The 27,866-nt window shown below is 42.9% G+C and overlaps 1 protein-coding gene across 1 annotated transcript in view; it reads left to right on the forward strand.

Moving 5' to 3' along the window:
• LOC139540451 (protein FAM163A-like) overlaps positions 1-27,107 on the forward strand; it is a 29,512-nt gene extending 2,405 nt beyond the window's left edge. Inside the window, exons 2-3 of the mRNA XM_071344286.1 lie at positions 24,320-24,434; positions 24,550-27,107. Of these exons, the coding sequence (XP_071200387.1) occupies positions 24,342-24,434; positions 24,550-24,945 (489 nt within the window). The 5' untranslated portion in view covers positions 24,320-24,341 and the 3' untranslated portion in view covers positions 24,946-27,107. The remainder of the gene's footprint in view (positions 1-24,319; positions 24,435-24,549) is intronic.
• The last annotated feature ends 759 nt before the right edge of the window (positions 27,108-27,866 follow it).

Consider the following 27,866-nt stretch of genomic DNA (forward strand, 5'->3'; position numbering starts at 1 on the left):
CACGATACAGCACTTCCTCTTGTGCCTTATTGCTTACATACAGCACTTTAAGTGAGGTGAGAGTGCAGTCGGGTTAAAACGTCTCATTTACCAGAGGAGGATAGTCAAGGATCTCAGGAGAAGACTTCATTGACCACTAAAGCAGCTACTGTAGCTAGCTGAACTAATAGCACTGATATGCATCCCCTTCATACATGAAACCAAACGGTAGAACATACTCTATTAGTTGCTCCTCTGGTTTGTAAATGTAATGAACTATTTTAAGCTATATTTTCCCCAAGAAAAGTTACAGAATATATACTTGATGATATCCCCTTCTGGATTGGTATCTGGTATCTCCCATAACTCGCCCTAGAGAAGGAAGCACTCTCTCGCCTTTCCTTTTGGTCAAGTTTTCGAACCACCTCCTGACGTTGCCATATATGTATTCCCTTGGAGAACAGGCGGAGATGAATGCTTTTCAAGGGAGATTGAATACTTTGCCAAAACTACTCTGTGATAAAAAAAATAGCATTGCTGGATTGCTATTTTAAATATTGAAAAGCCAAGTTTTTATAGTTGCAGGATCCTGGTGTTTCCAAGTGCAAAGTTAGAGATGGATCTATCAAAAGATGAATGTCATTATCTAACAATGAGTGAGAGACCTTGTGGGCTGAGTAGGAGCATTCAAAACCCAAAGACCATGATGAAACCACAGGGTTTCTTCATCACTTTTAATGTAATTGGACAAAGAGTAACAATCCACTGTGTTAGCTGGACGGCTGCTTGAAGGCCAGAGGCCAACGAAAATAGAGTATTATTGGAGATCAGTTCTGCTCTGTCTATCCAAACATTCAAACATTGACACGACGTGCAAAGCGCACTTAAGATTTGCACCCGTCTCTATAAGATTTAAAACATTTAGAATATTTAACAATCAATCAAACATGGATGTTGTAGTTCTTCCCCATTCGGGGTAAGAATGTAGATTTTATCCATGTGAAACGACTTCGTGGGTTTTTCTTTTTATGTTTGCACAGCAGCGTTTGGGGTTGGTGAAAGCACCATGCTGCTCTGCCGAGTGCTCAGGGCGATCTGCAGTATGAGTAGAGCAGCAGAACATTGAAACACTGCCAAGGTGAATGAAGACTGTCAGGCCAGAGTTGGAGGCAGAGCTGGGGGCAGATCCCTGGCACAGCACCTCACCAGGACCTGCCTCGCTCTTGGAACACTACTACTGTACTTGGGAATTGTTATTTTCTGCTAAAATCCCTCTTGCAGGGGGTTTATCTAGGGTGACTCATCAGCTACACTCTCTGGTGTTGCTGTTTTTACTCCAGAACAAGGAAACCTTCTCAGGAACACAGTTCAGTTGTCCTTAGCTGATGTCAAACGTGCAACCCTCTGTTTTCCTCATAGCCGGTGTGTTGTGAGAATTTGACTGCAGAATAGCTGCCATGTGTTCACCCAGGTAGGTGCTTGGCTGTACATTGGTAGAGAAGAGTAGGGGTGAATTACCCCAGTGTTGTTAAAAGTGATTTGAGAAAGCCTCGTAAAGAGCTGTGTCAATGCAATCCCCCGAATGATCCATCTGTACCAACTGTCCAGGCATTTTGTATGGTTGTAATGTATTAACTTTTATTTAACCTTTATTTTAACAGGGACCAAGGTCTCTTTCACAGATGCACAGCTGCATATACATCAATATACACTATAAACATCAATATACACTATACACATCAATATACACTATACACATCAGTATACACTATATACATCAGTATACACTATACACTATACACATCAGTATACACTATACACATCAGTATACACTATACACATCAATATACACTATACACATCAGTATACACTATACACATCAATATACACTATACACATCAGTATACACATCAATATACACTATACACATCAATATACACTATACACATAAGTATACACTATACACATCAGTATACACATCAATATACACTATACACATCAGTATACATTATACACATCAATATACACTATACACATCAATATACACTATACACATCAGTATACACTATACACATCAATATACACTATACACATCAGTATACACTATACACATCAATATACACTATACACATCAATATACACTATACACATCAATATACACTATACACATCAGTATACACTATACACATCAATATACACTATACACATCAGTATACACTATACACATCAATATACAATATACACATCAGTATACACATCAATATACACTATACACATCAGTATACACTATACACATCAGTATACACATCAATATACACTATACACATCAGTATACACTATACACATCAATATACACTATACACATCAATATACACTATACACATCAATATACACTATACACATCAGTATACACTATACACATCAATATACACTATACACATCAGTATACACTATACACATCAATATACAATATACACATCAGTATACACATCAATATACACTATACACATCAGTATACACTATACACATCAGTATACACATCCATATACACTATACACATCATTATACACGTCAATACACGAAAAGAATAACAGTCATAGAAATCAAACACATTCTTCAGTAAAAAGGTACTAAACCAGCCTTTTGAATTGCCCTACAGCAGGGCTTCCCAAACTCGGTCCTGGCCCCAAATTCACAATTAATAATATCTGTTCATTTTAGCAAAACCTGCAACATTATAGCTAAGTCGTAGTTCACTCGTACTGCCATTTACACAGTCAAGCTTCAAGTGCATGCCGATTTAGCTAGGCGCTGATTTAGCTAACTAAAGTACTTTGTGTGGAGAACATTTCTGCCAGCCAGGGTGTGCCCTATAAGCATTCCCATCTCATGGACGCTCTTTGAGTTAAACCTGCAGACCAGTTCTCCTCTGGGGGCTCTTTGAGTTAAACCCGCAGACCAGTTCTCCTCTGGGGGCTCTTTGAGTTAAACCCGCAGACCAGTTCTCCTCTGCGGGCTCTTTGAGTTAAACCCACAGACCAGTTCTCCTCTGGGGGCTCTTTGAGTTAAACCCGCAGACCAGTTCTCCTCTGCGGGCTCTTTGAGTTAAACCCACAGACCAGTTCTCCTCTGGGGGCTCTTTGAGTTAAACCCGCAGACCAGTTCTCCTCTGGGGGCTCTTTGAGTTAAAACCTCGAACCAGTTCTCCTCTGGGGGCTCTTTGAGTTAAACCTGCAGACCAGTTCTCCTCTGGGGGCTCTTTGAGTTAAACCCGCAGACCAGTTCTCCTCTGGGGGCTCTTTGAGTTAAACCTGCAGACCAGTTCTCCTCTGGGGGCTCTTTGAGTTAAACCTGCAGACCAGTTCTCCTCTGGGGGCTCTTTGAGTAACCGAATGTGAATGAAGATGCTCTCAGGCGTGTGCTGAATAAGGTCTGAGCACAGCTTCGCTGCTGTACTGCCTAGGCTGGGCCTAACACCTGAAGTTGTCTGCTCGGCCAGTCGGCTGTCCTTGGGGTGAGACAGACAGACAGACAGACAGACAGACAGACAGACAGACAGACAGACCAGACGTGTGAGCTGAGCAGAAAAATGTCAAAGCCTGCAGGCCAGTGAACTACAGAGGAGCCCTACTAGGAAAACAGTTGAAACCGTTATATTATGGTTGTCATCATTACCATAACATGGTCTGAGAATACCAACAGAATATTTCCAATGACTATTACAGTGACAATAGAATCCATTTGAATACCAGTAGACCCCCAGAAAACATGTAAGGCCTTGTATGACCTGAATATCTGATGGTCTCTACATTGACATTGATTTAAGAGTTTTGAAGAATGTTAAGAGAAGAGGTAGAGTCTTGAAGAGAGGGTTGAAGAGGTAGAGTCTTGAAGAGAGTGTTGAAGAGGTAAAGTCTCGAAGAGAGTGTTGAAGAGGTAGAGTCTTGAAGAGAGTGTTGAAGAGGTAGAGTCTTGAATAGAGTGTTGAAGAGGTAGAGTCTTGAAGAGAATGTTGAAGAGGTAGAGTCTTGAAGAGAGTGTTGAAGAGGTAGAGTCTTGAAGAGAGTGTTGAAGAGGTAGACTCTTGAAGAGGTAGAGTCTTGAAGAGAGTGTTGAAGAGGTAGAGTCTTGAAGAGAGTGTTGAAGAGGTAGAGTGTTGAAGAGGTAGAGTCTTGAAGAGAGTGTTGAAGAGGTAGAGTCTTGAAGAGAGTGTTGAAGAGGTAGAGTCTTGAAGAGGTAGAATCTTGAAGAGAGTGTTGAAGAGGTAGAGTCTTGAAGAGTTTTAGTTCTAGTTTAGTTTATTAATTCAACCATTTAAAAAAACAAGCACACATAAAACTTAAAAGTCATACATGCACATTAATAAAATCATCGAGGATAACGTACAATAAAGTCTGGGACTTATTTCCGTTGTGGTCCTCTTGAGACAAGAATCTGTGAAGAGCTGAACAGTGGAGAGCTGAGCAGAGCAGGAGTGAACAGAGCTGGAACAGATATAACCAGAAATCTATACAGATTATGGGGGAGCAAAGAGTAGAACTCAGGAGGAGCAGGCTAGCATACAGCAGGCAGGGGTCGAGATTAGAGCCCAACTAAACTGAATGGAGTGTAGTAGAGTAGAACTCAGGAGGAGCAGGCTAGCATACAGCAGGCAGGGGTCGAGATTAGAGCCCAACTAAACTGAATGGAGTGTAGTAGAGTAGAACTCAGGAGGAGCAGGCTAGCATACAGCAGGCAGGGGTCGAGATTAGAGCCCAACTAAACTGAATGGAGTGTAGTAGAGTAGAACTCAGGAGGAGCAGGCTAGCATACAGCAAGCAGGGGTCGAGATTAGAGCCCAACTAAACTGAATGGAGTGTAGTAGAGTAGAACTCAGGAGGAGCAGGCTAGCATACAGCAGGCAGGGGTCGAGATTAGAGCCCAACTAAACTGAATGGAGTGTAGTAGAGTAGAACTCCGGAGGAGCAGGCTAGCATACAGCAGGCAGGGGTCGAGATTAGAGCCCAACTAAACTGAATGGAGTGTAGTAGAGTAGAACTCAGGAGGAGCAGGCTAGCATACAGCAGGCAGGGGTCGAGATTAGAGCCCAACTAAACTGAATGGAGTGTAGTAGAGTAGAGAATAGCTTTACAGCGAGGTGTAGAGCGTTCATTCATCTCTTTCTCCACATACACTGAGAAACCCTGGGATGGTAGAGGACCATCTATAATACATCTCAGTAATCTATGAAGGAAAGTCATCATTGATCCAATGCTTTTATCAAGGGTGGAGGGAAAATAGTGAATTCCACGCTGCACCTAAATGACCAGGAGAAAATCAAGTAATTGAACCAAAATGTTACATTTTGGCCAATGGCTATCCATAACTGTCTGTCCTTTGCCCCTCTACCTTTCTTTGTGGATAGCTGTCCATAACTGTCTGTCCTTTGCCCCTCTACCTTTCTTTGTGGATAGCTGTCCATAACTGTCTGTCCTTTGCCCCTCTACCTTTCTTTGTGGATAGCTGTCCATAACTGTCTGTCCTTTGCCCCTCTACCTTTCTTTGTGGATAGCTGTCCATAACTGTCTGTCCTTTGCCCCTCTACCTTTCTTTGTGGATAGCTGTCCATAACTGTCTGTCCTTTGCCCCTCTACCTTTCTTTGTGGATAGCTGTCCATAACCAAATGTTGCTTGGCTCTGTTAATGTATCAGATGGGGTTTTGCAAGTCCTGTCTTTAAACAGAAATAACCAGAAGCAACCTATTCAGCTTCCAGGGTTTGCTACCTGTGTACTGGTGGTAAAATTGAATCCCTGGTTTACTGTAGATGGCTTCCCTTCAGGCAAATACATCTTTGATTGAGTTGTCAACAAACATTAAACCAAACCTTATCTGGGTTAAAATGAGAAAGATGACGATTTTGTTCAAAAAGTAAGTTGTAATAACAAGGAAACAATGTTCTTCTGCAAGGTAGGCCCATTATAAGACAACATAAAATATGAGTCTGCTCTTCCACATGCAATAGAATCAACCCTTCTTAATTTAGTCTGAGGCTCTCTCCCTCTCTGTTCTCTATCCAGCCAAACATACTGTAACACAAAGACGTTAGAGCCTACTGTAGCTCTGGATAACAGAATGACACAAATTACATTAACTCTGTGACCATGAATCCCATTTGGGTTGTGCTTTTTGTGCAAGATAGCAAGCCCAGGCATCCCATACAGTGGCAAGGCTTCCACAATATAATGTGTTCCCTGATAGCAAGCCCAGGCACCCCATACAGCGGCAAGGCTTGGAGGCTTCCACAATATAATGTGCTCCCTGATAGCAAGCCCAGGCACCCCATACAGCGGCAAGGCTTGGAGGCTTCCACAATATAATGTGTTCCCTGATAGCAAGCCCAGGCACCCCATACAGCGGCAAGGCTTGGAGTCTTCCACAATATAATGTGTTCCCTGATAGCAAGCCCAGGCACCCCATACAGCGGCAAGGCTTGGAGGCTTCCACAATATAATGTGCTCCCTGATAGCAAGCCCAGGCATCCCATACAGCAGCAAGGCTTTAAGGCTTCCACATATAATGTGCTCCCTGTGCCCACTTTGAGATTTAGGGGGATGCCACATGGGTAAGCGGATTTTAGTTTGGCTCTGAAAAATGAAGCTGTTCGTAACATGCTCCAGTCAGCTGTTTGAAGTCAAGTTGGAACACCCAAGGTCTATAGGAAGATGTGATCTCTGTTGATTAGAATGGATTTGTAATTAAGACATTATAACCCAGAGATGGAGGCCAAGGTTTCTTTGATTGTGTCATCCCACTAATGGTTGAACATCGATTGAAGAATAGTATGCAGAGAATTAAGTAGGTCCATGGTTATTACAGTTCTAAAGGTATTACATTATTTCTTGAGGCTCTACGTTTTAGTAGCGTCAGCTGCTTTGGATTGGATGACTGGTACATTCTTAGAAAAAGTATTCCAAAAGGGTTCTGTGGCTGTCCCCATTGGAGAACCCTTTTTGGTTCCATGTGGGTTCTAGAGAGAGCGAGAGAGACAGACAGACGGACACAGGGCTGTTGTGTGTGTGTGTGTGTGTGTGTGTGTGTGTGTGTGTGTGTGTGTGTGTGTGTGTGTGTGTGTGTGTGTGTGTGTGTGTGTGTGTGTGTGTGTGTGTGTGTGTGTGTGTGTGTGTGTGTGTGTGAGAGAGAGAGAGAGAGAGAGAGAGAGAGAGAGAGAGAGAGAGAGAGAGAGAGAGAGAGAGAGAGAGAGAGAGAGAGAGAGAGAGAGAGAGAGAGAGAGAGAGAGAGAGAGAGAGAGAGAAAAAAAGCACTACAGCATAATTGAGTATCAGCTCACAGATGCCCTTCTCCCTAGAGGCCTGAAGGAAGGTAGGGCTCCAATCACTGGTGTGGCAGTCAGGTACATGTAATTCCTAGGAGATGAATGCTGTACCCTCATCGTCACTCTGTCACCACACACCATACTGATGACACAGTGGCGGCCAGATTACAGCACAGATGTGCTCAGTGGTTGTGGTTTAGCTACACTGTTCTTACCGGGGGTATCATTTGAATTTCCATGCATTTGGACAATAAAGTATTGTACGTATCGCAGAGATGGCTAGAGAAAACACTGGTTGGCTGGGCAGTTTAGTTTAGGACTGTCTCGATCAATCATCTGTAAAAATGCCCTAGGTTCTCTTCTTCTCATACTCTCATGTAGAGAATGATTGCCATGCCTTATGGATATATGGATATGTGCTCAAGCAGCAGAGGCAGAGAGGGGTAGTTCCGGCCGCAGAATGACCAAATCGCCCTCTAGTGGTCATGGGTGGAATGTTATTAACATTCTTCATGATTGTATAATTAATAAACATTATTTCAAAAAACCTTCAGAAAATCTGGTGTTTCTATGTCAAAAAGTTTTGTTATATTTCAGTGATGTACACTGAACAAAAATATAAACGCAACATGTGAAGTGTTAGTCACATGTTTCATGAGCTGAAATAAAAGATCCCAGAAATTATCCATGCGCACAAAAAGCTTATTTCTCTCAAATGTTGTGCACATATTTATCTACATCCCTGTTAGTGAGCATTTGTCCTTGACCAAGATAATCCATCCACCTGACGGGTGTGGCATATCAAGAAGCTGATTAAACAACATGATCATTACACAGGTGGGGACAGTAAAAGGCCACTCTAAAATGTGAAGTTTTGTTACACAATACAATGCCACAGATGTCTCAAGTTTTGAGGGAGCGTGCAATTGGCATGCTGACTGCAGGAATGTCCACCAGAGCTGTTGCCAGAGAATTGAATGTTCATTTCTTTACCATAAGCCGCCTTCAACGTGGTTTTAGAGAATTTGGCAGTAAGTCCTACTCATCAAAACTTTCTGAAAACATCCTACCTCTACTTTTAGGCCAGTGTCAATGACTAAACCATTGGTAGGAGCCTGCTTGGTGAAGTGATACACCTCCAGCTCGCAATGGTTGAAAATACTCTCCTATTGCAAGCTGTTGGCTTTGGACACTCTTAATATGTGATAATGTATGCCAAGGCGGCCACGTTGAATTCCACCTTCAGAAGACGTGACGCTGTGTGAGGGGCTGCTGATGACATCCTAGTGAAAAAGGATTTAGTCTGTGCCGGTACCCAGTGTATCCGACACATGGGCTCTGCATATGGTCATGTGATTGCATGTGTAATGTGTTGATGTCCATGACCACGGCACTGTTTGGGGATAATGTTCAGTGACAGTGTAACATCGCTAAGCCTATGTGGATGTGATGTCATGTGTGAATGTGATCTGGAAGTGGTGCTTGGAATACATACCCCTGTCTTGTGGCAGGTTTGTGTGGTATGAATGTGATTTGCATTTATAAAATATAGCGCCTTTCACTAGGTCTTCAAGAGCTCTTATCGTTTTATAGGGGAAACTCACTCCATCCACCATCAATGTGTAGGCCTCATACTTTGGCATGAATTGCTGAATGTAAAAAGATGGCTTACTGTGCATCCAAAATGGCACCCTATTCCCTACATAATGCACTATATAGGAAATAGGGTACAATTTGGGTAACCGTCAGTGTCTTATCCAATTAAATTATTCCCTCTCTCTCCTCACTCTCTTCTCTCTCTCTAATCCTTTAATTAATTAACAATGGCATAAAATAAACTGGATCAACTGAAGTGGATAGTTGGCTTGGGAGAGGACAGTCTCTACTAAATTGCAGATGGTCTCTATTAGTCTGTACTGCAGATGGTCTCTATTAGTGTACTGCACATGTTCTCTATTAGTCTGTACTGCAGATGGTCTCTATTAGTCTGTACTGCAGATGGTCTCTATTAGTCTGTACTGCAGATGGTCTCTATTAGTCTGTACTGCAGATGGTCTCTATTAGTCTGTACTGCAGATGGTCTCTATTAGTCTGTACTGCAGATGGTCTCTATTAGTGTACTGCAGATGTTCTCTATTAGTCTGTACTGCAGATGGTCTCTATTAGTGTACTGCAGATGTTCTCTATTAGTCTGTACTGCAGATGGTCTCTATTAGTCTGTACTGCAGATGTTCTCTATTAGTGTACTGCAGATGTTCTCTATTAGTCTGTACTGCAGATGGTCTCTATTAGTGTACTGCAGATGTTCTCTATTAGTCTGTACTGCAGATGGTCTCTATTAGTGTACTGCAGATGTTCTCTATTAGTCTGTACTGCAGATGGTCTCTATTAGTCTGTACTGCAGATGGTCTCTATTAGTGTACTGCAGATGTTCTCTATTAGTCTGTACTGCAGATGGTCTCTATTAGTCTACTGCAGATGGTCTCTATTAGTCTACTGCAGACGGTCTCTATTAGTGTACTGCAGATGGTCTCTATTAGTCTACTGCAGATGGTCTCTATTAGTCTACTGCACATGTTCTCTATTAGTCTGTACTGCAGATGTTCTCTATTAGTCTGTACTGCAGATGGTCTCTATTAGTCTACTGCAGATGGTCTCTATTAGTCTACTGCAGACAGTCTCTATTAGTGTACTGCAGATGGTCTCTATTAGTCTACTGCAGATGGTCTCTATTAGTCTACTGCAGACGGTCTCTATTAGTGTACTGCAGATGTTCTCTATTAGTCTGTACTGCAGATGGTCTCTATTAGTCTACTGCAGATGGTCTCTATTAGTGTACTGCAGATGTTCTCTATTAGTCTGTACTGCAGATGGTCTTTATTAATCTACTGCAGATGGCCTCTATTAATCTACTGCAGATGGTCTCTATTAGTCTCTACTGCAGATGGTCACTATTAGTCTCTACTGCAGATGGTCTCTATTAGTCTACTGAAGATGGTCTCTATTAGTCTCTACTGCAGATGGTCTCTATTAGTCTACTGCAGATGGTCACTATTAGTCTCTACTGCAGATGGTCTCTATTAGTCTCTACTGCAGATCTATTGCTGTTAGCGTTAATCATAGAATTACATATATTCCTTATTTATAGGATATTTGTGGTGTTAACAGTCTAAAGCACTGGATGTCATGTGAAAGACAGTGAAGAACTGGAGGGAAAAGGAGACAGCAAGGGAGTGAGATGGGCTGGATGAAGAAACAACAGGTTAATAGGATGAGAGATGGAGTGAGATGGGCTGGATGAAGAAACAACAGGTTAATAGGATGAGAGAGGGAGTGAGATGGGCTGGATGAAGAAACAACAGGTTAATAGGATGAGAGATGGAGTGAGATGGGCTGGATGAAGAAACAACAGGTTAATAGGATGAGAGAGGGAGTGAGATGGGCTGGATGAAGAAACAACAGGTTAATAGGATGAGAGAGGGAGTGAGATGGGCTGGATGAAGAAACAACAGGTTAATAGGATGAGAGATGGAGTGAGATGGGCTGGATGAAGAAACAACAGGTTAATAGGATGAGAGAGGGAGTGAGATGGGCTGGATGAAGAAACAACAGGTTAATAGGATGAGAGAGGGAGTGAGATGGGCGGGATGAAGAAACAACAGGTTAATAGGATGAGAGAGGGAGTGAGATGGGCTGGATGAAGAAACAACAGGTTAATAGGATGAGAGATGGAGTGAGATGGGCTGGATGAAGAAACAACAGGTTAATAGGATGAGAGAGGGAGTGAGATGGGCTGGATGAAGAAACAACAGGTTAATAGGATGAGAGAGGGAGTGAGATGGGCGGGATGAAGAAACAACAGGTTAATAGGATGAGAGATGGAGTGAGATGGGCTGGATGAAGAAACAACAGGTTAATAGGATGAGAGAGGGAGTGAGATGGGTGGGATGAAGAAACAACAGGTTAATAGGATGAGAGAGGGAGTGAGATGGGCTGGATGAAGAAACAACAGGTTAATAGGATGAGAGAGGGAGTGAGATGGGCTGGATGAAGAAACAACAGGTTAATAGGATGAGAGATGGAGTGAGATGGGCGGGATGAAGAAACAACAGGTTAATAGGATGAGAGATGGAGTGAGATGGGCGGGATGAAGAAACAACAGGTTAATAGGATGAGAGAGGGAGTGAGATGGGCTGGATGAAGAAACAACAGGTTAATAGGATGAGAGATGGAGTGAGATGGGCTGGATGAAGAAACAACAGGTTAATAGGATGAGAGATGGAGTGAGATGGGCTGGATGAAGAAACAACAGGTTAATAGGATGAGAGATGGAGTGAGATGGGCTGGATGAAGAAACAACAGGTTAATAGGATGAGAGAGGGAGTGAGATGGGCGGGATGAAGAAACAACAGGTTAATAGGATGAGAGATGGAGTGAGATGGGCTGGATGAAGAAACAACAGGTTAATAGGATGAGAGATGGAGTGAGATGGGCTGGATGAAGAAACAACAGGTTAATAGGATGAGAGAGGGAGTGAGATGGGCAGGATGAAGAAACAACAGGTTAATAGGATGAGAGATGGAGTGAGATGGGCTGGATGAAGAAACAACAGGTTAATAGGATGAGAGAGGGAGTGAGATGGGCTGGGATGAAGAAACAACAGGTTAATAGGATGAGAGAGGGAGTGAGATGGGCTGGATGAAGAAACAACAGGTTAATAGGATGAGAGATGGAGTGAGATGGGCTGGATGAAGAAACAACAGGTTAATAGGATGAGAGAGGGAGTGAGATGGGCGGGATGAAGAAACAACAGGTTAATAGGATGAGAGATGGAGTGAGATGGGCTGGATGAAGAAACAACAGGTTAATAGGATGAGAGAGGGAGTGAGATGGGTGGGATGAAGAAACAACAGGTTAATAGGATGAGAGAGGGAGTGAGATGGGCTGGATGAAGAAACAACAGGTTAATAGGATGAGAGATGGAGTGAGATGGGCTGGATGAAGAAACAACAGGTTAATAGGATGAGAGATGGAGTGAGATGGGCTGGATGAAGAAACAACAGGTTAATAGGATGAGAGAGGGAGTGAGATGGGCTGGATGAAGAAACAACAGGTCTGGAACCGCCACCTGTCCCAGACCTGTTGTTTTTCAACTCTTGATGATCGGCTATGAAAAGCCAACTGAAAATTATTCATGATTATTATTTGACCATGCTTGTCACTTATGAACATTTTTGAACATCTTGGCATAGTTCTGTTATAATCTCCACCCGGCACAGCCAGAAGAGGACTGGCCACCCCTCATAGCCTGGTTCCTCTCTAGGTTTCTTCCTAGGTTTTGGCCTTTCTAGGGAGTTTTTCCTAGCCACCGTGCTTCTACACCTGCATTACTAGCTGTTTGGGGTTTTAGGCTGGGTGTCTGTACAGCACTTCGAGATATTAGCTGATGTACGAAGGGCTATATAAAATAAAATTGAATTGAATTGAAATTGAATAGGATGAGAGATGGAGTGAGATGGGCTGGATGAAGAAACAACAGGTTAATAGGATGAGAGATGAGAGATGGAGTGAGATGGGCTGGATGAAGAAACAACAGGTTAATAGGATGAGAGATGGAGTGAGATGGGCTGGATGAAGAAACAACAGGTTAATAGGATGAGAGATGGAGTGAGATGGGATGGATGAAGAAACAACAGGTTAATAGGATGAGAGAGGGAGTGAGATGGGCTGGATGAAGAAACAACAGGTTAATAGGATGAGAGATGGAGTGAGATGGGCGGGATGAAGAAACAACAGGTTAATAGGATGAGAGAGGGAGTGAGATGGGCGGGATGAAGAAACAACAGGTTAATAGGATGAGAGAGGGAGTGAGATGGGCGGGAGGATGGAGATGGAGGTGAAGAGGTTGATGAGACGCTAGATTAGAGGAGTGTGTGTGTGTCAATAATGTGTGTTAGTGTGTGTGTGTGTATGAAAGGCTGTTTTAGGAAGCTGGGCTTGGTCAGGGTCGAGGAAACATCTCCCCAGTGTCATGGCAACAGAAATGTATGCGCGTCAGCTCATCGATCGGCACACTCATAATGGTGATAGAGGGAAAATGATGAAGGGCTGTGTTGACAGGGACCAACCTACAGTCACACACACATATACACACCCATACACACGCACGCACGCACGCACGCACGCACGCACGCACGCACGCACGCACGCACGCACGCACGCACGCACGCACGCACGCACGCACGCACGCACGCACGCACACACACACACACACACACACACACACACACACACACACACACACACACACACACACACACACACACACACTGTCTTGTACATCTAACCTTATGGGGACACACAATTCAGTCCCATTCAAAATCCTATTTTCCCTAACCCTAGCCCCTAACCCTAAACCTAACCCTAACCCTAACCGGTACTCTTACCCTAACCCTAACGTTAACCCTAACCCTAACCTTAACCTAACCCTAGCTCCTAATCCTAACCCTAAACCTAATTCTAACCCTCACACTAATTCTAACCTTAACCCTAAACCCCCTAGAAATAGCATTTGACCTTGTGGAGACCAACAAAATGTCCCCAGTTGGTCAAATGTTGTTTCTTGACTTCTGGTCCCCACACGCTGCATCTCTCCAGGACCGCATCTCGGAGCCCTTTTCATCTTAGATTGTTGACATAAAATGGCATGAGCATTCTTCGATCTTACGTAATTCTGCAAATCTGAGGACATGTGTAACTGCTTACATAAAATCCTTACAATGGGCCCTTCCAGAAAAGTGTCCCTAAATGTACTTGGTCCATTGACAGAGACAGTGCGACTTGGTGCGACAGCCTGTTCGTGTATTGCAGTCTTATCAGTGTTTGGGCTCTTCAGGCTGTGTAAGGGGATTGAAGGCTGCGACGGGCCATGGTGTTGTTTCTCTAATCTGGGCCCAGCGGTGGTGTGTGTCAGTGGCTCATCCAGCTCTCTCTCTCTCCCTCCCTCTTTCTGTATTCTGTGTGTGTTTGTGAGAGCGCGAGAGAGAGAGAAATTGAGACAATGTTTATGTGCATGTGTGTGTGTGTGTGTGTGTGTGTGTGTGTGTGTGTGTGTGTGTGTGTGTGTGTGTGTGTGTGTGTGTGTGTGTGTGTGTGTGTGTGTGTGTGTGTGTGTGTGTGTGTGTGTGTGTGTGTGTGTGCATTCACATGTGTAGAATCTCTAACAGGAGCCCATGTCCCATGAAATACATGGTGAAATAGCCAGGATTAGCTCTCTGCAAATATTGAAATGACATAACAAATGGAAGGGATTGTTCCATACTGATGGGATGGTTCCATACTGATGGGATGTTTCCATACTGATGGGATGGTTCCATACTGATGGAATGGTTTCATACTGATGGGATGGTTCCATACTGATGGGGTGGTTCCATACTGATGGAATGGTTCCATACTGATGGGGTGGTTCCATACTGATGGGATGGTTCCATACTGATGGAATGTTTCCATACTGATGGGATGGTTCCATACTGATGGAATGGTTTCATACTGATGGGATGGTTCCATACTGATAGAATGGTTCCATACTGATGGGATGGTTCCATACTGATGGAATGTTTCCATACTGATGGGATGGTTCCATACTGATGGAATGGTTTCATACTGATGGGATGGTTCCATACTGATGGGGTGGTTCCATACTGATGGAATGGTTCCATACTGATGGGGTGGTTCCATACTGATGGGATGGTTCCATACTGATGGAATGGTTCCATACTGATGGGATGGTTCCATGCTGATGGAATGGTTCCATACTGATGGGATGGTTCCATACTGAATGAATGGTTCCATACTGATGGGATGGTAAATTACTTAGTGCTGGGAGATGGTCTGGTGTGTTCTGTGTGTGTCCCCATACCTGTCTCCTTCATCCACATATATTGCGGTTGTGTAGCAATAACCTTGGCCCGTATTCATAAAGAGTCTCAGAGTAGAGAGAGTAGAAGTGCTGATCTAGGAACAGGTCGATCCATTATAATCTAAAACGCAAAACTGATTCTAGATAAGCACTACTACTCTGTGGCGCTTTCTGAGTACAGGCTCTGGTGTTACAGTCAAAAAACTATGCTTCAATAGTACTTAGACAAGGAAATTAGTATATCACTACACTCTTAGAAAAAAACGTTTCTGCAGCTGTCCCCTTAGGAGAACCCTTTTTGGTTTCATGTAGAACCCTTTGTAGTTCCAGGTAGAACTCCTTTGGGTTCTATGTAGAGCTCTCTGTGGAAAGGGTTCTACATAGAACCAAAAAGGGTTCTACCTGGAACCCAAACGTTTTTTTCTATGGGGACAGCCACAGAACCAGCACTTTTTCCCCGAAGTGATTTCACTGATTTCAAAGGAACTTACGAAGTAATATGACAGCATGCATGAAAGCTAACTAAAAGCAGAGTGAATATTTTGATTTAATCAAGGTATTATGTGGAGGAGGCCTTTTGAAAAGATTGCCAACAGAAGTTTTTACTTCAATTGACCAACTATTAGACAGGCATAGTTGTGCGCCAATAAAAGATGTTACATCACCGTCTGAGCAAGTCATTGCCCACAGCTGGAAAGATGCAGGTGGGCTGTGGCGGCGCAGCGTCCACCTGCTGCCGTCTGATTGTATCTCATTAGACTGACTCCACTAATCCAATCTGCTCTGCTGCTCAAACTAAATTCTGTCTGGCTGACTGGGGGCCCACACTTCCTCTATCAGCGCACTTTTCTCACACACACACACACACACACACACACACACACACACACACACACACACACACACACACACACACACACACACACACACACACACACACACACACACACACACACACACACACACACACACACACACACACACACACACATGCGCTGCTGCTACTGTCTATTATCTGTCCTGTTGTCTGGTCACTTTACCACTACCTATATGTACATAGCTACCTAAATTACCTCGCACATCGACTCGGTACTGACTCCCTGTGTACAGTGCCTTCGGAAAGTATTCAGACCCCTTGATTTTTTCCCCACATTTTGTTACGTTACAGCCTTATTCTAATATTGATTAAATGTTTTTTTTTCGACAATCTACACACAATACCCCATAATGACAAAGCAATTATTTACATAAGTATTCAGACCCTTTGCTATGAGACTCAAAATTGAGGTCAGGTGCATCCTGTTTCCATTGATCATCCTTGACATGTTTCATCAACTTGATTGGAGTCCACCTGTGGTAAATTCAATTGATTTGACATGATTTGGAAAGGCACACACCTGAGCTAAAACCAAGCCATGAGCTCAAAGGAATTATCGGTAGAGCTCCGAGACAGGATTGTGTCGAGGCACAGATCTGGGGAAGGGTACCAAAAAATGTCTGCTGCATTGAAGGTCCCCAAGAACACAGTGGCCTCCATCATTCTTAAATGGAAGAAGTTTGGAACCACCAAGACTCTTCCTAGAGCTGAGCAATCATAGGAGAAGGGTTTTGGTCAGGGAGGTGACCAAGAACCCGATGGTCACTCTGACAGAGCTCCAGAGTTCCTCTGTGGAGATGGGAGAACCTTCCAGAAAGACAACAGCCTCTGCAGCACTCCACCAATCAGGCCTTTATGGTAGGAAGCCACTCCTCAGTAAAAGGCATATGACAGCCCGCTTGGAGTTTGCCAAAAGGCAACTAAAGACTCTTAGACCATGAGAAACAAGAATCTCTGGTCTGATCAATCCAAGATATAACTCTTTGGCCTGAATGCCAACCGTCACGTCTGGAGGAAACCTAACACCATGCCTACGTTTAAGCATGGTGGTGGCAGCATCATGCTGTGGGGATGTTTTTCAGCTGCAAGGGACTGGGAGACTATTCAGGATCGAGGCAAAGATGAACGGAGCAAAGTACAGAGAGATCTTTGGTGAAAATCTGCTCCAGAGCGCTCAGGACCTCAGACTGGGGCGATGGTTCACCTTCCAACAGGACAACAACCCTAAGTACACAGCCAAGACAACACAGGAGTGGCTTCTTTGTGACAAGTCTCTGAATGTCCTTAAGTGGCCCAGCCAGAGCCCGGACTTCCACCCGATCTAACATCTCTGGAGAGACCTAAAAATTGCTTTGCAGCAACGCTCCCCATCCAACCTGACAGAGCTTGAGAGGATCTGCAAAGAAGAATGGGAGAACCTCCCCAAATACAGGTGTGCCAAGCTTGTAGTGTCATACCATCAGAAGACTCAATGCTGTCATCGCTGGCAAAGGTGCTTCAACAAAGTACTGAGTAAAGAGTCTGAACACTGTATCGCCATGTTATTTTTTACTTGTTATTGTTATTCGTTAGTTACTGTGTATTTATTCCACTGTGTATTTACTCCACTGTGTATTTATTAAACTGTGTATTTATTCCACTGTGTATTTATTTCACTGTGTATTTACTCCACTGTGTATTTATTTCACTGTGTATTTACTCCACTGTGTATTTACTCCACCGTGTATTTACTCCACTGTGTATTTATTTCACTGTGTATTTACTCCATTGTGTATTTATTCCACTGTGTATTTACACCACTGTGTATTTATTAAACTGTGTATTTATTCCACTGTGTACTTACTCCACCGTGTATTTACTCAACCATGTATTTACTCCACCGTGTATTTACTCCACTGTGCATTTATTCCATTGTGCATTTATTCCATTGTGTATTTATTCCACTGTGTATTTACTCCACTGTGTATTTACTCCACCATGTATTTACTCCACCGTGCATTTACTCCACAGTGCATTTATTCCATTGTGTATTTATTCCACTGTGTATTTATTCCACTGTGTATTTACTCCTCATGTCACTATTTCTATTTGTTGGAAAAGGACCCGTAAATAAGCATTTCACTGTTAGTCTACTACACCTGTTGTCTACAAAGCATGTGACAAATAAAATTTGATTTGATTTGGTTTAGTTAAATTGTTTTTGTGTGTGTTGTGGGTCTGTGTGTCTTGGTCTTTGACTGACTATGTGTCTGCATGCCTGGCTGAGCACTTGGTTTTGAGTGTGTGTCAACTTGCAGTGTGTCAGTCAGAGTGTGTGCCAGTTTGCCGTGTGATCTATGTTAGCCCCTGTGGCAGACAGTCTATATACGGCTATGGTGTGTGTGTCTGTGTGTGAATGTGTGTGTGTGTGTCAACAATGGACAGCCAAGATGGTGTGTACCCATGTTTCTATGCACAGTATTTAAGCCTATACCTAACTATACACTAGAGTTGGCATCTGCCTGTCTGTCTGTCAGTATGACCGAAGCGTTTAATCTGACATCACCTGGATAGGTTGATCCCTGAAACACACCACTGATAGCAGAGAGACTGACGACTAAATCACTTTTAAAGGCCAACTATTTGTTATAGCATTCTAAGACAGTCCATGATTCTGTAGTACAACCTTTTATCCCCAGGTCCCCTTTTTTTCACATTAGATTTATTTAAAAATTATTTTGCTTATTGAGATGATTAAATACAACACCAGCTTGATTTTGTTTCATTTGAGGGACCTACAAATGTTTGTTGTTTTGAAGCTAATTTTCTGCAGTTCTATGTAGTGTTATTCCACTACCAAATATGTTTAACTATGATAATGTACACTGCTCAAAAAAATAAAGGGAACACTTAAACAACACAATGTAACTCCAAGTCAATCACACTTCTGTGAAATCAAACTGTCCACTTAGGAAGCAACACTGATTGACAATAAATTTCACATGCTGTTGTGCAAATGGAATAGACAAAAGGTGGAAATTATAGGCAATTAGCAAGACACCCCCAATAAAGGAGTGATTCTGCAGGTGGTGACCACAGACCACTTCTCAGTTCCTATGCTTCCTGGCTGATGTTTTGGTCACTTTTGAATGCTGGCGGTGCTTTCACTCTAGTGGTAGCATGAGACGGAGTCTACAAACCACAGAAGTGGCTCAGGTAGTGCAGCTCATCCAGGATGGCACATCAATGCGAGCTGTGGCAAGAAGGTTTGCTGTGTCTGTCAGCGTAGTGTCCAGAGCATGGAGGCGCTACCAGGAGACAGGCCAGTACATCAGGAGACGTGGAGGAGGCCGTAGGAGGGCAACAACCCAGCAGCAGGACCGCTACCTCCGCCTTTGGGCAGTTCTTACAGTATTCTCCTTGTACACCAAGTCAGAACCGTAGGATAAATAAAGGGTTCATATATGCGGACATGGAAAGCTCTTACAATATTCGATGATGACATTTCTCTAAAACAGGCTATAGGGTACATGTGCACCACCAAGTCAGAACAATAGTTTAAGTTATGAGGGGAAAAGGGACCAAATTACTAGGGTGAGGCACATGGGCTACTAACAGCTTACTACACAACATACACTTAGTATTACTTTCTTAGCTACAGTATACATATCTCCCTGTCATATTACATAATTCATGCAGCAGCATACAATACATTTTTGGACCTTGTTGTGCTGTGCTCACTTGAACAGGAAGGTGGCGCAGCGGTCCTTCGTGGGAAAGTTTTATCATCAAACTTTGTCATCAAAGTCTGGCATTCTCTGGATTTATGGTGCATTCAAGACAACTGGGAACTTGGAAAAAAAACAAAGTCAAATCATAACGTTGGTGATCTTCACGGTTGGAGCTCTAGAAAGAGGCCCGAGTTCCCGACTTGGAATTCCGAGTTGGATGACCGGTCAAACGTATTTTCCCAGTCTGAGTTTTTTTCAGAGTTCCCAGTTGTCTTGAACTCACTGAAGTCAGAGATTTCCCAGTTTCGAGTTTCCAGTTGTTTTGAAAGCGGCAGAAGTCATGGTGGATTGATTGACAGATGGCCAATGTTGAATATTTATCCTTTAAGCTTGGAAAAGAGACCCTTAAACCCACATTTGGACCACACATCTACTCCACTGAATAGCAGGCTAGTGATTGCTTTGCAATGATTGGACTTAGCCACTGATTCCTTCCAAACCACTCATCGTTGAATTTGCAATTTCCAACTTGTTGTGTAATGTTTATGTCCAATGGCCGATGAGCACCGAAACATTTTATCTATAATTTCTGTTAATAATTTCTCTTCATAGGACAAGGATTGAAAAGGATTTGCCAGTAGATTGTCTACTTGATTCATGATGATGACTGCTAGCTAAGATTTTGAAAGTAGGATGTTGACGTGATCAGTCCAATCAAAGCTACTGTAGATATAACGTGATTTGACAAAATTTTATCTGTGGCCAATGACTTTGAGCCTTCTTGTAACTCTATGGCAGCACCCAAGGGGCTTGAATTTTTGAGCTCTCTCCGTAGATTTTGCAGTGACGTAGTGTCCCCATGACTGACAGAACACTGAGCCAATCAAGGCTCAACTAGAGAACATTACTAGAGAACATTACCAACCCCAACGCTCTGTATTTTCTGCAGGCTGCCCCACCAAAACAGAAAGCACTGAACAAGGCTGAAACACCTGCATTTTGGAGCTGCCTTACTCAAGAAAGCAAAAAAGAGACCATGTTTGTATGCGGCTTTATTCTTCTTCTATTTTTTATTTATTTTTTTACATTGTTTGCAAATTGATATGTGACATGTATTAATGCCATAGTAACATGCAAAACAGTCATGTTAGCTAAACAGTTGGGGCTCAATGACGGGTCGCCACTGATATGAAACCTCAATTTATTTATACATTTTCTATTTTACAGAAAATGATTAGATCAGTTGATAGCGACAGGGTCACACATTATATTACTTATACAATTTATTTGCCTCCTCTGCTTTAGCTTCTGTCAAGAGTCAGTGTGCAGCAGGTAGGACGGAGTCAGGCGCAGGACACAGAACTGAGTAAAAACGTACTTTACTCGGAAAATCACAAACAAATTCCATACAGGGAAAAATATTCCAGCTCGACACAAAAGAGCGACTACTTAACAAAAAACAAACACGCACAAAACCATGTGGGAACCAGAGGGTTAAATAGGGAATAAATTATAACGTAATGGAAACCAGGTGTGTACAATCAAGACAAAACAAATGGAAAAAGAAACGTAGATCGGTGGCGGCTAGAAAGCCGGTGATGTCGACTGCCGAACGCCGCCCGAACAAGGAGAGGCACCAATTTTGGCGGAAGTCGTGACAGCTTCTGAATGTCGTAGAGACAAACCAAAGATATTCTGGCATTTTACAGCTTGTTTCTAGCCTACGCGTTGTTTTAGATCGGTATAAACCAATTGCTGTAAACCACTGCTATAATAGACCCTGCATGGCTTCTGAGACGTTGACCTGATGTCTGCAATTCTACCTTGGTGTGTTTCTCTCTCTCTGTGTGTGTGTGTGTGTGTGTGTGTGTGTGTGTGTGTGTGTGTGTGTGTGTGTGTGTGTGTGTGTGTGTGTGTGTGTGTGTGTGTGTGTGTGTGTGTGTGTGTGTGTGTGTGTGTGTGAGAGAGAGAGTAGATTTGTAGATTTGTTTGACTACCAAGAAACACTCTGTTTGACCCTGATTTAGCCCACTGCAGTAAAATATATTAGTAACTCCCTTAATAAATCCCTTAATAACTATTTGATGAAGAGGTTCTTGTTCACCAGCATATTGTGATAGAAACAGAATGTATTGTTTGGACTTGGTGTAGCCCAGGTTACAGTATAGTGGTGGATAAATAATGACAGTATATGGCACAGCTACAGTGAGAGCTCATCATTTGAATGGTAATTGGCTGAATTTGTCCAGATAATTCCTGTCTGGAAACATCTAAGGATCCTACAGTAGAACAATGTACTAGGTCTGAATGCTCTTCGGGTACTCGTGCATGCACTTGCACTTTCAAAGAGTGTAGTGACGTCTGTATAACGTCATCCTGGATGTGAACTATTGTTTTTGTTTTTCGGACATGACCAGCACACTGACGTCTTTTTTCCTCTCTGACCAGTTTGTAAATTTGCAGCCCCATCTTGTGGCAAGGATTTGTACTTCAAGATAACTTATTTTTATTATGTATATATATATATTATTTTTTTTTCTTCAAGATAACTTATTTTTGTTATATATATATATTGTTTTATATATTTATATATATATTTTTTTATTTTCTTCAAGATAACTTATAAGGAAGTGTAGCCAGGAAACAGTAACATGGATATTTAAATAAAAAAGATAGTTTAAATATAGCTTATTAGATGATATATAGCCATAGGACTTCTACATATTTTCCTAGCCATAGTACTTCTACATCTGTTCCTAGCCATAGTACTTCTACATATTTTCCTAGCCATAGTACTGCTACATCTACATTGCTTGCTGTTTGGGGTTTTAGGGTGGGTTTCTGTATAGCACTTTGTGACATCTGCTGATGTAATGAGGGCTTTATAAATACATTTGATTGATTGATTGATGATATGAAATGATATTGGATTCTTTATTTCTTGTTGTGTTAAACAGGGCTTAGTTTGGTTGGGTCTCGAGACGACGACGCTGTGTATCTGTCCATCTGTCCATCATCATCTCCTCCCACCCTGGGGTTGCCTCTCCCGCCCTGGGGTTTCCTCTCCCGCCCTGGGATTTCCTCTTCCGCCTTGGGGTTTCTACTCCCGCCCTAGGGTTTTCTCTCCCGCCTTGGGGTTTCCTCTCCCGCCCTAGGGTTTCCTCTCCCGCCTTGGGGTTTCCTCTCCCGCCTTGGGGTTTCCTCTCCCGCCCTAGGGTTTCCTCTCCCGCCTTGGGGTTTTCTCTCCCGCCCTGGGGTTTCCTCTCCTGCCCTGGGGTTTCCTCTCCCGCCCTGGGGTTTCCTCTCCTGCCCTGGGGTTTCCTCTCCCGCCCTGGGGTTTCCTCTTCCGCCCTGGGGTTTCCTCTCCCGCCCTAGGGTTTCCTCTCCCGCCCTGGGGTTTCTTCTCCCGCCCTAGGGTTTCCTCTCCCGCCCTGGGGTTTCTTCTCCCGCCCTAGGGTTTCTTCTCCCGCCCTAGGGTTTCCTCTCCCGCCCTGGGGTTTCTTCTCCCGCCCTAGGGTTTCCTCTCCCGCCCTAGGGTTTCCTCTCCCGCCCTGGGGTTTCTTCTCCCGCCCTGGGGTTTCCTCTCCCGCCCTGGGGTTTCTTCTCCCGCCCTAGGGTTTCCTCTTCCGCCCTAGGGTTTCCTCTCCCGCCCTGGGGTTTCCTCTCCCGCCCTAGGGTTTCCTCTCCCGCCCTAGGGTTTCTTCTCCCGCCCTGGGGTTTCCTCTCCTGCCCTAGGGTTTCCTCTCCCGCCCTGGGGTTTCTTCTCCCGCCCTAGGGTTTCCTCTACCGCCCTGGGGTTTCCTCTCCTGCCCCGGGGTTTCCTCTCCTACCCCCAGAACAATCTTCTGATGTGAGTACAGTACACAGGGGCTGAGCTGTCATCGAGTCTTAGCCCCCCCCATTCTCTTATCAAATGAGATGCTATTGAGAATACAAATGTTCTGGCCCAATAAAAACCAAACAAGTAATGAAATGAAATAGTAGTAAGAGAGGAGAACAGCTCCATTGTTACAGAAGGCTACTGTACATTACAAGCAGGCATGTTGCAGTATACTAATCATTGACATTGTCTGAGATCATTGTACTGCCCATGATCTTCTCTCTTACAGGTTTTATTGCACACTTTGCTGAATGTGAGTTCCAATTTCTTCCCTAGAACAGGGGTTTTCAATCCTGGTCCTAGCACTCACACACCTGATTCAAATCAAAGGCTTGATGAGGAGATGATTAGTTGAATGAAGTGTGCTAGGGCAAAAACTAAAATGCGCACCCCAGGACCAGGATAGGGAAACACTGCCATAGAACAATATATTAATGTTTTATGGTATTCAGTTCATCTGGGTCGTCTGGGTCATGTTCTGAATGAAATGGGAAGGTACTACCTGAACATGTACCGTTAGAACACACATTCTCGTTTTCGTTACAAAACATTTTGCTACATTGTGTCCTACTGAACACGACCCAGATTTCTGTTGGTCCAGTGGCCATCTGTGATGATTATGCCACTTCCTGTGCCTTCAGAGTTTGATGGAGAGCTGGTCGGATGACAGCTGGAACTGTTGTCATAACCGGAGGAATTCTCGCCACGGTGATACTCTTGTGTATCATAGCAGTGCTCTGTTACTGTAGACTCCAGGTAGGTGTGTGAGAGAGAGATATTAAGCCTCAGAATCACTACAGTCTCTGTTCACTTATTTACTGTCACAACATCCCTCTCTCTGTCTCCCTCCCTCTCCCCCTTTGCCTTTCAGTATTACTGCTGTAAGAAGAATGGGTCAGAAGGGGACACCAGCTCCGTCACGCAGCCCCACTTTGCCTGCAACGCATGCAGTGCTCCCGGGGTGGACAGGACAGCCGTCACTCCCCTCTCCCTCTCCCCGGAACTCCCTGCCTCCCACGCCACGGGCCCCCCCCGTAACTACTGCCCCACCTGTTCGCCCTACGAATCACCCTTCTATATCAGAACCACCGACGAGATGCACAACGGCGGCGAGCGCATCACCTACATGCCCACGCACTATGAGAACCCAGCGCTGGCTCTCGCCCTGCCCTCCCTGCATGGCTCCCTGCTGAGCACCAGCCAGCATCGCAGCAACCCAGCACCGGACTTCTACACCAACACTCGCGCTATAAGTACAGACGTGTGACCCACTTCCGATGTCCTGTTGGCTCATTTGGTTGGAGCGTCGTGTTTTCTACTGCAGGGTTGTGAGCTCAATCACTGTATAGGCCATGCACTGTACACAGAATATTTGTTCATTATTGCTTTGGATAAAAGAGACTGGTAAATGACTATGTTTTTATGAGGGTAGTCTCTGGTAGCCACTGTGTCTCTCTGCTGACAACTAAAGAGAAGAGGATGAAAAAGGAGCATTGAGAGACAACACAGAGCGTTGACCCTTTGACCTGGTCATGCACTTCCTTGTTCTTTCTCCCTACACTGTGTCAGCTAGCTTCCAGCTGGATTTGAGTACACTCAAACAGTATTGTTTTTTAAACAGAGGTAGCTATCATGTTTGTTGCTGTTGAATTAAAAAATAGACTCCTGTAATACAGAGGCAGGGAGCATCCCTTAGTGTTCAATAGACCAAGAACAATACGCTGTCTGGCGAGGTAGTGTGTGGGATTCTAATCTTCACTGTTCGAGGGCTATCTATATCGTGGTTTTACCTGGACCTACTCTTGTCATTTCCCTGTATCTGCCAAAAGAGATTCTGTTTGATTTTGAACTACAAAAAAAAGCAAATTACATTTTCAAGTGAAGGTAATCAGAAGAAAATGAACGTAGCAAAAATAGTGAAGAGACCCTAACTCCTTCAGAGCTTTCTCTATGCAAGACGCAAAACCCGAATTGGTTGGAGAGAAAAGTTTAACAATGCAGCTGTCCAGCTTGTATGTTTTTTTCCCTCCAAATGTTTGTCATATGTAACTGGAACTATTGAAAGACTATTGTTTTATGTTATTGAAAGAGGTATGTAGCCTACCATGGCTACTTTTGAGACAATGGAATTTGATCACATAATATAATAACTAGAATATTACAGTTTAAAGATAAGTTTTCAAGTCAGGACAGGGGCATTTTGTAAGTGGGTGATGCAGTATTGCAGTTAGTGATGATTTGTCTGTCTCTGCACCTGTGTCATTGAGTGGACTACCATTCTTTGTGCAGAACAATGAAGCTACAGTACAGTTCAAATTGTATTTCTCTTTATTGACAATGATGTAAAAAGTTGTAAATGTATGTATTACCAAATGCATTGAAAGCATTTCTATTTGTTTGTCTCTTTGATTAACTGGCTGATGACTTTTTGGATTCGGTCATGATGCATTTTGAATTGGGACGTGTAAGTCTGGTATGATTTAGATGTAGTTTGTGCCATTTGGTGTCTGCACTCTTCTGATCATCTAATTGTTGATTCTATGAACTGTACACATCCATGTATTTACACACTTGAGTGTTTATTTCAACTTATGATGAACTTGAAATACAATATTTATGTAATTGGTAACAAAATACATAATTATTAACCTTGTTATATGGCACTCATTTTTAACCAATTATTAGACAACATTGCCTGCCATGTATGATATTATTTTGCCCTGGTGTCTTTTTATGTTTTAGTGTGAAACAGCAAAAAATGACAGACATGTATGATAGGGGTGATATTAATTTTACTATAGGTTTCTAAAAGCACCCTGATCAGCTACTTCTGTATAGAGCTGAAAAGTCCTATACCCTATCATACCTGTGACAACAGCAATGCTCATATGGATACAACGATACCAACATAAACATACATTTGTCTATTAAGTCCTTACACTTTTGATTAGATGTTACAAGTTTTTTGCACCAGTGCAAGTCTTGTACTTGTATTTTTGTCCAACATTAAATAAAGGAATGCATATATTGGAAAAAATGCTGTAAGATGTAGATTGAAGCAGGAAGCTGTTATACAAATGATTGTCCATGAAAAAGCAGTTGTGTGTTAGGGCGTTGTTTCTAGTGTTTATTTGCTCTTTAAAAAGGGGTGAAAAGTGTGTGTCTGTTCAAAAGCTTCTATAAATCTGTCAATTTAAATCCAAACAAAGACAAAACATTTCAATTGAGAATATCTACCGAATTACATGCCCCATAAGGATACATTTTCATATTTAATTCCTGTTGGTTTAGGTTATTCATAAAATAACTAACAGATAAAAAGAAAATACTATGCTAAAACAAAAGGGTGAAATATTAAAAGAGAAACAAACAAAAAAATGATTTCACATTGTTACCTTTTGACAATTAAAGATTTATAACTGCTTGAAATATATTTGTTGTCCATATTGTACACACACACACACACACACACACACACACACACACACACACACACACACACACACACACACACACACACACACACACACACACACACACACACACACACACACACACACACACAGCCTGCTCAAAGTAGCTAAAAACAAGCCCATAGGCAACTTCCAATTTAGTGGATGTAACAACAATGTATTGCAGTGGTCTGCAGCATTTTCCAACTTTCTGTTTTCATATTTAGCCTACCAAAAATGTTGCAATGAATAAATTATATCACACTACCACCCTTTCTCTCCCGGAATCGAATCAAATGAGAGTAATAAAAGCATTGATTTAAATATACACTAGAGATGAAAGATAGGGGGCGTTGTTTCGAAGTCACCGTGCCTCCATGTTGGCACTCCCCCACCGTTATAAAACATATTTTGGAAGCTAGAGAAATGCATTTATGAATGTCTACATTTGATATTGCCACGTTTATTCTATTACAGACACCTTAATGCATACTTTTCAATTATATTATGTGAGCTAAATATTCAAATAAAACAAGAAAAAATGTAGATTACTAATGTTACTGTCCCCACTACAGCAACACAATACTTAAATACATGCATGCAATTTTGTCCTTTAAATATTTAATTGCAATACTGTAGAATTGGCCGACCGGTGGCTACCAAACCTTTCAATGGCCAATACATAGCATCATCAAGCCAGGGTTTACAACATTGAACAACCTAAGCGTACGGGACT

Source organism: Salvelinus alpinus, chromosome 15 (assembly GCF_045679555.1).
Source record: "Salvelinus alpinus chromosome 15, SLU_Salpinus.1, whole genome shotgun sequence".
In the NCBI taxonomy this organism is placed as follows: domain Eukaryota; kingdom Metazoa; phylum Chordata; class Actinopteri; order Salmoniformes; family Salmonidae; genus Salvelinus; species Salvelinus alpinus.